We start from the raw sequence: 9,920 nt of genomic DNA, 5'->3' as shown, positions 1-9,920 counted from the left end.
TAATACATTTCGGCTATATAATGCAACATTTACTTGATTTTCCAAAAAAAATAGTAGTCATGGATTTTGCTTTAATACTCTATTTAATTTCCACAAAATATTGCTGGTGTGCCTTATTTTATGGGCATTTTAAGGCAAAAATATAATTAATTTACATGCATATATATATAACCTTTATTGTAACCCATACTGTATACAGAACGCCTAAATTTACTTTAATATTTTGGATGTAAATGTTTATCAAATCACAACAAACTATCGTTGGAAAGGTGTAAGCCTTTAGAATACAGATTTCATTAGTGTTTTATAAAAAATAAATTATGTAGGGAGAGTAATTGATTCATTTATGATAAGAGTGTGCCTCAAAACATTGATAATCCTGCTAAATGTCACTGTCCCGCCTGTGGGACGCCTATATTTTCTTTAGTGTTTTGCATGTGAATTCTTATTTAATCATGACAAACTATATTTTGGTAAGCTCTAAAAGTGATTTTTCATTTGTTATCATTTTGGGAAAGATCGACATAGTGTGAGTCATTTTCTAAAAGATCACAGCCCACAGGCAGGCCCACATGTTTTTAGATATGTATAGCACTAATATCCTATTTTAAACCTAAACATCTTGACAAACTATCTTTGGAAAGCTCTAAGAGTATAGATTTAGTGTTTTTGGAAAATTATGATGTAGTGAAAGTCAGTTTCTATAATGTCATGGGCCCAATTTGTTTATAGGCTATTTATAACATTAAAACCCTATCCTTCAACCTAAAAACCTTGACAAACTATATATCACTAGAAAGCTATCAGAATGTAGTTTTCATATTTCAGGGTCAATCGATGATAGAAATTATGTAGTTTTTAGTTGCATGACCCCGCCTCCCATAGGGAAGCATATTCATTTTATATATTCATAGCACTATATTCTATTATAAATATTCAAAAATGTTGACAAACTATATATCTTTGAAAATCTCTAAGAATACAGTTTTTATATTATAAACCTTTTAGCAGTAATAATAATGCAGTGACAGTAATTTATAAGGTTGTGACAGCAGTACCCAGAAAACCAATGACACCTAGTGGCCTTTGTTGGTAAAACAACTAAAAAGGTGAGACAGACTTTTTTGAGATTTTAACTTGAAACCACTTGAGATTTGTGGCTTCATGTTTATAGCATTTCTGTCGGGAAACATTTACATTTTTTATAATTTTGTTTATAAAATTAATATGTTATTGCATTATCTATATTTATTCAAATTAAACAATGCCACAGCTAAATTAAATATGAAAATGCCCATCAACTTTTTACCCCCACCCTCGAAAAGGAGGAGTGATAGTTAAGAGGACAAAAAACACAGTTTATTAATGGAGTCTACATCACTTACTTGCACACATAATGAAAAAGATATTTGCGTGGTAAGTAAATTAATTTCTTTAACTTACCTGATCTTAACAACATGGTGCTTTAATTAAATTTATAAAACTAAAACATTTTCTTTAATTTGGCAAAGTTTCATTCTGTTAATGAACAAATATTTGAATCCATCTGCCTGCAGTGTTTTTTTAACGGGAACGAACGATGACGTAGCGCTGCTTTACAGCCCCAAAAAGGCGTGTCTTCACGCCGATCACTGAATGACATTAAAGTATCGCGAGAGCAATTCGACAGCATAGCGTTTCAATCGCTCTCGCGGGACTTCGATGTTATATGCCGATCAGTCTGTGCGGCAGAAAATCCAACAAACGCATCTGTCACGTGATCGAAGCAGTCCTTCAGCTGCCAGAGATCACGTGACGGCATTTGTTGTGTCAGCGCCGCACGGCCTCTGCGCCGCAATGTCACCACGCTCATCTTTATAGCGGTTATAGTGCCGAAGACGAATATTTATCGAATGCAATAGTTTATTCAATGCCAACGGATTGAATGCGACGTTATTGCCGTATGACGGAGAGACTGACGTAGCGCGAGGTAAGCTGTCTTCGTTTTGTTTCCACAGCTGATGCTGGTGCGAGCGTGCGTGCGCGCGCGTATGTTTATAATGCAAATGTGTTATGCATTGTGTGTTTGCTGTCGGGTTGGCCTTGTAAACGATGGTATTGCGAGCCCTGTGCGTTCATCAACGGATTCGTAGCAGAGAATCCATGCAAATTATTTATTATTATCCCATGGAGGTAAAACCGACACAATAAATGAAAATAACAACAATCAGTACATGCGTGTAATTTTCACATAGCGTGAGAAAGGTGAGGCAGGCAGACAAACAGCAGTTGCGTCATCGTGATGTCTGTGGCTGCTGTGTTATTAAACAAGCTGTTTTTTAAATGAGGAATTGGGAACGTACAGCTTGAAATGTTACAAACTACCTGTAATATAAGAATAAATGTTTTCTTTACAATAAAGTATATTTATTGAGCATTAATATATCTAGATTTAACTTCAGAACTGCTCTTGCATACCAATATTCCTGGTTTTATTATTTTTATTGTACAGTTATATGATGATGCATATGATTAATCATGAATGGTATTATTTGTATATTTTTCATTTACTAAAATGTATTCTAAACTGGTGACACAAAAGGATATGACATATTTAAAGGGGGCATTTTACAATACTTTTTAAAGTTTTGGTGTCCCCAGAGTACATATGTGAAGTTTTAACTCAAAATACCATATAGATAATTTATTTAAAAAAAGTTAAAATTGCCTCTTTGAAGGTGTCAGCAAAAATGTGCTGTTATTGAGTCTGTCATTTAAAATGCAAATGAGTTGATCTCTGCACTAAATGGCAGTGCAGTAGTTGGATAGGGCAGATTAAGGGGCGGTATTATCCTGTTCTGACATCACAAGGGGAGCCAAATTTCAATTATCTATTTTTTCACATGCTTGCAGAGAATGATTTATCAAAACTATGTTACTGAGTTGATCTTTTTCACATTTTCTAGGTTGATAGAAGCACTGGGGACCCAATTATAGCCCTTAAACATTGATAAAGTCAGATTTTCATGAAATGTCCCCTTTAAGAAGAGCTGTAGTTAAAAACAAAAAGCTCTAAAGGATCTTATCTCGTTAAATTATTATTTAATTGTCATTCCAGCCACAATCAAACGGATAGTTCACCCAAAAAAGCACAATTTTTCATTATTTACCAACTTTCGTGTTGTTACAAACCTGTATAAATGTCTTTGTTCTGATGAACATGAAGGAAGATATTTTGAGGAATGTTGTAATCAAACCGTTCGTGAGCCCCATTCACTTTCATTGTATTCCTTTCACCTACAATGGAAGTGAATGGTGCTCATGATTGGTTTTGTTAAAAACATTCCTCAAAATACTTTCCTTTGTATTCATAAGAACAAAGAAATACAGGCTTGTAACAACACGAGAGTGAGTAAATGATAACAGAATTTGCATTTTTAGGTGAACTATCTCTTTAATATCTTCTCTGTGAGCTGTATGTTGTGGTCAGTATATTTACAGTACATTTAGGCATTGTTGTACACACATAGAGCTGTGTGCTTGTCTAGTTTGTTTCCCTGTATGTTTGTTTAATCTCATTATGTTGTGTACATGCATATAAAGCTGCTTGTATTTCTTGTGTACTGTAAATCACATCTGATTTATTCTGGTTGTTTGTCGTGTTTGTGTATAGTCTCATTGTGAAACGTTCCCAGCTTGTTTATGAACTTTGAATTGCTTCACAATTCCAGAAATAGCTCTGCTATTATTTTTGTCCATTATTTTGAAGAAGTTTTGCATTGATCTGATGTTTACTTGTAGGTTGTGAAGATCTGTTGTTTGCGATGGCTGTGTTGCAACAGTTCGGATTGCTGCTCTGGAAAAACTACATTCATCAAGTGAGTCATTTTCTTACTTTTTGTTAAACCTGAGTAAATGACGACATTTTGGGCAATGCGATATTAAGGAATTTCACACTACGTTAATCCCTTGGTTAAAGTCAACGGGTAGCCCATTTTGTAATGTATTTTATAGGCCTGTAGGATTATGACAAAAATTATACTTATTAACAAATTTTACATTGATGTTTTGAAATGTTTTATAACTTTCTGTAAAGCAGCTGCATGGTAAATTCTAATTACCAAAACAATTTTATAGTATTTTATGCTACGTGTCGTGTACACAACAATGATGGAGTAAAAGAAAAATTGTTTGCGTCTCTACAAAGAAGCACTACACACCTGCGCACATTTACATTCTAGTACAAAGCAATAAATACAAACAATCAAGATGACAAAAGCATAGAGCTGTTTTGTTTAGACAGACAATGAGGTTGGTTTATTACTATGAGTAACCATGGACTATTAAGCGGCAAAATGATTAAACTTGGTTGGACAAGAGTTAATAAACTTAGTATCTTGAGCGGCACAAATGCAGTCTTGTAGGCCCCATTGTTGTTTTGGTTATACTCGCACATGCCTAGTTGCCTAAATATGGTTTCAGCAGTAACAACATAAACAAACGGCTTTCATGGAGCAAACAAGACTTCCAGGAGAAGCCGCAAATAATTAGTGCTGCCTCAAGATTAGTCGCGACTAATCGTTTGCAGAATAAAAGTTTTTGTTTACAAAATAAATGTGTGTGTACTCTGTATAATAATTATGTTTATATAAATACACACACATAAATGTATAATTTTAAGAAAAAAATATATTTTTATAATAAATATTTATATTTATATATAATATAGATTATATATAAATATTAACATATATATACACATGCAAATGTTTCTTAATTATATACATGCATGTGTGTATGTGTATTTATTAGGGCTGTCAATAGATTAAAATATTTAATCGCAGTTAATCGCATGATTTCATGAGTTACTCGCGATTAATCGCAAATTAATCGCACATTTTTATCTGTTCTAAATTTACCTAAATGTAACACTTTTTAAGATTTTAATGCTCTAATCAGCATGGATTTGGATAATATATATGCTATATGCAAATGTATGTCTACAACAGCCTGTTTACATTTTCAACAGAACCATCAGCCATAGTTTTATAAATGTTTTTGCCTTTAGAAGACCTTGTTCTTTTTCTATTTCTGTTTGCTGCTGCATCATTTGTGACCTGTGCTGGCAAATTGAGTTGGGATGAGCAAATTTTCAAAAATGTGTCATTTATATTTTAACATTCTCTATTAAAAAACTTCAAAACAATTGGACCAATTGTTGGAATCTGACAAAGCATGACAGAACTATACCTGTTAATGCAGAGCAAAAACAATATCAATATACATATATGTTTTTCTTTTCTTGTTTAATTTTGACATTGAGACAGACCACTTTAAGATACTGTAGGATAATGCAAGGGTTTAATATAAATGACACAACAGATACTTTTCCTTAACAGTTAACCAAACATTCACTTCAGATAAAACAGATTATAGGTCATACCTGCGTGAATTCTTGTCAAAACAGATATTTTTAAACCTGTAATTTCGTGTTAGATGTCTATATATATCGAGCCCAGTCTCCTGAAGATGTGTATAGATAGCACGAAGTGTCACGCACTCGCGCGTTTGTGTGCATGCGCTTCAGACGTCTGTGTCAGACATCGCTTTTGAGCCTTGTCGCTCTTAATAACTCTTTTAACATCAATCAGATCCCGAACTTTATCTCTCTTAATAATTATTTTAACATCAAGAAAGTCCTGCGGTCTATTTTCTATAATTTCTGAATGCTTTTTAAAACGAAACTAAAAAGTGAAAGAAGACGCCTCTTTGCTTTATATGGATTTGGGACGGTACACCTTACAGAAAACGTGCAGATAAAGAAAACTGCACGTGCAGAAAACGTGCATTTTAGATGTTTAATGACCATTTAGAGCATTGGATTCGCTAGACGAGAGCTTAATGTTCTTATTTTTATGAAAAGCTCCGACTCATCTAGACAGCGCCAGTCACTTGCTGCGTCTCAATTCATCCAGCTGTGGGTCAAACATAAATTGCGTGTTGCCTTAATCGCGCGTTAATAAAATTAGTGCCGTTAAAATGAATTTGCGTTAACGCGTTATTAACGCGTTTATTTTGACAGCCCTAGTATTTATACATAATTATTATACACAATACATCCACATATATAATGTAAACAAAAACTTTTATTCTGCAAACGATTAGTCGCGACTAATCGTGAGGCAGCACTACAAATAATCAATAACAACAGAGTCCTTTTAGAGTAGTTATTTCTGATATCTTGAAAAAAAAAATTATTTGACACAATGTGTGTGTGTTCGATGAAACCGTCTATAGAATAAATTAGCAAATGCACGTGACGTCAACGTTTTCACAGATTCGCGTTTCCGTAGTTTATATGGAGATAGAAAGCCGTTGTTATCCAAAACTTTAAAACTTTGAGGAACGCAAAACTCCACTGTCGTGTAAATGAACAGCCAAACTGCAAAATGTTACCGTTTCGTTCGAAAAACGAAAATGTCGTGTATCAAATGATATGTCATGACTGTATCAAATGAGGAGAATGTATTAAATAAGGAAAAAGTTTATTTGAAACATAAAAAATTATTAAGAATATTATTTATCACACAATGACATTTCCTTTACAAGCAGTAAATCGGTTACTGTACTTTATTACCACATCATTATATAGCAAATAAATAGGGCTGGGGAAAAAATAGATTTTTCGATTAATCGTTTTTTTACGTGGTCGATTAAATATCGATTTTCAAAGGCCACAAATAATTTGACTTTTTTCAGCATACATTTTTCATCTTGCATCAAAATTTTATTGTATTTAACATAATTGGATGCATTTGAAAATTAGAAATGGGTTCTGTTTTAATTAGGGATGCGCGATATATCGGCCGACATATCGTTATCGGCCAATAACTGCTTATTTTTAATATTATCGGTTATCGGTCTGATAGCAAAATTAGGCAGATAAATGAAAGCCGATGAATGATGGATTATTTTGGTTTGTTGAACCACTTCACTTGCTCATTGCTGGCCATGTGGAGTTTTGATTGATGCTTAAGAAGAGTATGCTAGTCTAGCGCAAAGACGATGTCCGCGGTCTGGGAGTTTTTCATTTGTGAAATTAATATGAATATTTATCGGCCTATATATATATATCGGTTATCGGCCCCCAAATATAAAGAGTTATCGGTTATCGGTATCGGCCAAAATTTCCATATCGGTGCATCCCTAGTTTTAATGTACCCAAGTGTACCTAAAATAAAAAAAGTGCAATATTCAGGTTGGTGGATCTTCATTTCTTTTTATTAATTACCCACTTGTAAACATATGTTCACTGTTTTTTTTTAAAAATAAGTTATTTTTATTAAATCTATATTCATTGAGATGAATTGAGAATCGAGTATAAAAATCGGTCCAAGAATCGGAATCGAACCGAGAAACGAAATTGAATCGATTCGATAGCTTATGAATCGAAATCGAATCGATCAGGAACATCTGAATCGATACCCAGCCCTACAAATAAAAACATTAAAGGAATAGTCAATTTTCTTAATTTCTTACTCACCACCATGTCATCCAAAATGTTGATGTCTTTCTTGATTCAGTCGAGAAGAAATTATGTTTTTTGAGGAAAACACTGCAGGATTTTTCTCATTTTAATGGACTTTAACAGACACCAACAATTAACACTTAACTCAACACTTAACAGTTTTTTTCAACGGAGTTTTAAAGGACTATAAACAATCCCAAACGAGACATAAGGGTCTTATCTAGCGAAACGATTGTCATTTTTGACAATAAAAATAACAAATATACACTTTTAAATCACAATTTCTCGTCTAGATCCGGCCCTGAAAGCGTCAGCGTGACCTCATGCAATACGTCAAGAGGTCACAGAGGATGAACTCCGCCCCAGTGTTTACAAGTGTGTTGTAAGAGGACCGTTCCGACGTTGTTGTATGTGGAATGATACTAATTAATGTCTTTGTGTCAGTTTATTGTTTAAAATGGTCCGCAAATGTGCGTTTTATGTATGTAACACGTGACCTCCCTAAGTCACTACGCATTTACGTTAGGTCGCGCTAGACCGACCTAGAAGAAAAGTTGTTTTAAAAGTGCATTTTTTTTCCTGTCGAAAATGACAATCGTTCCGCTCGTTTGGGATCGTTTATAGTCCTTTGAAACTCCGTTGAAAAAAACTGTTACGTGTTGAGTTAAGTGTTAATTGTTGGTGTCTATTAAAGTCCATTAAAATGAGAAAAATCCTGCAATGTTTTCCTCAAAAAACATAATTTCTTCTCGACTGAACAAAGAAAGACATCAACATTTTGGATGACATGGTGGTGAGTAAATTATCTGGATTTTTCTTTTAAGAAAATGGACTATTCCTTTAACTTATACTTTACATTAGGTTTAAATGGCTATTCACACTATGGACGATAGCTATAATTATAAAAATAAAATTTAATAGTTCTAGCCACTGTAAATACAACAAAAACAGCATATTTAAATAATCAATGAAATGTAAACAATTGCATAGTTTTTATTCAAAGGATGTCTATAATATTAGTTAATGTTTAATTAAAATTAAATGATTTGCGGCACATGAGTGAATAGCGTAAAGTAATTGTTATCGTCCTGTGATGTGGATGCTAAATATTGTTATAGTTAGCGTTATGGTTATAGTTAATAATGTGAATGACCCTTAACACCTCACAAGCCAGAATTACATAATTTTCACGTTGTATTAAAAGTGCAAAACGATAAAAAAATATAAAAATAATTAGATCATGCTCGTAATATTTTAATATATTTGTTTTATTGTGGTTATCATGATTCGTTGATAAAAAATTAGTTGTGTCTGTACCATTGCCCATGTTTGTATGATTTCATTCACAGGTGAATGTCACATTTGTCTGTTCCAAGCATTATATTTAATGTGTAAAATAAATAAATCTCTGTGTAAACAGACAGGCGCCCACGCAACACCTGAATCTTGATCTAGATCAGTGAAGAACTTTAGACCCTTGAACTCGATCCATTTATCTGGGTAAGAGAGGCGTCAGTGCCTGTGGTAATGAGGCAATGAAGAGCCCCGTGTTTACCGCCTCTACAACCCGAGTTCGGGTTTCTTAGCAACAGCTTGAGCAGAATCCTTAGCAAACAGCCGGGAGGGAATCGAAACGTGGTTTCACATGGTCCTTTGATCGAGCTTGATTGATTTGTTTTGAAAGTTAAGCTAGCTTTATCTCTTCTACATGACCTTATACGAGTCAAAATGGCAAATATATCATTTAATAAACGTGAAAAATAGATCATCCAAACAATAAATGTGATGGTCAAATGAATGCACCTGTGAAAAACAGACCGCTTGTGTGTTATATTGATGAAAGAAACCTTTGAATCGAATCAGTGAGGTCAAAAAAATAAAGGGAACATTATAACTCATAACTTAAGGGATTTTATAGTGCCTGTTTATTTTTAACCTATTTAAAAAATCTCTATCTGCAGAAGCGCCAGATCGTGGTCACGCTGGTTGAGATCGCTCTGCCTTTGCTCTTTTCGGTCATCTTGATCGTCTTGCGGCAAAAGGTTACTTACACCATCTACCCTAATGCAACGCACTACCACAGCTTCCACGTGAACGACCTGCCGGGCGAGGTCTGCTTCAAGGACCTGGCGTACGTTCCCGGCAACGCCAGCGTGGTGAGGCAGATCGCCGAGGACGTTCAGCAAAGCCTAAAGTGGTGCATCAATTCTGGTAAGAGCTTCAGTGTGTTTTAGTGGTCTATATTCATAAATGTGCATGCACCACGACACATTAATCCGATCATGTTTCCACTACTTTGCATCGTTTCCTGTCCTGTTCGGCAAATGCTTTTATCCAAAGTGACTTACAGTGCATTTCGGGTATGCTGTACATTTATTTCAGTCTGCGTGTTATCTGTGGGAAGCCTGACTGG

At 34.4% G+C, this 9,920-nt stretch overlaps 1 protein-coding gene across 1 annotated transcript in view; it reads left to right on the top strand.

Annotated features, from left to right (window-relative positions):
- Positions 1 to 1,797: 1,797 nt before the first annotated feature.
- LOC141362859 (phospholipid-transporting ATPase ABCA3-like) overlaps positions 1,798 to 9,920 on the top strand; it is a 67,961-nt gene continuing 59,838 nt past the window's right edge. The window contains exons 1-3 of the mRNA XM_073865117.1: positions 1,798 to 1,969; positions 3,781 to 3,857; positions 9,469 to 9,718. Coding sequence (XP_073721218.1) covers positions 3,804 to 3,857; positions 9,469 to 9,718 — 304 coding nt within the window. The 5' untranslated portion in view covers positions 1,798 to 1,969; positions 3,781 to 3,803. The remainder of the gene's footprint in view (positions 1,970 to 3,780; positions 3,858 to 9,468; positions 9,719 to 9,920) is intronic.

This window comes from Misgurnus anguillicaudatus, unplaced genomic scaffold (assembly GCF_027580225.2).
Source record: "Misgurnus anguillicaudatus unplaced genomic scaffold, ASM2758022v2 HiC_scaffold_29, whole genome shotgun sequence".
Lineage (NCBI taxonomy): Eukaryota > Metazoa > Chordata > Actinopteri > Cypriniformes > Cobitidae > Misgurnus > Misgurnus anguillicaudatus.
This window is presented reverse-complemented; position numbering and strand designations above follow the sequence as displayed.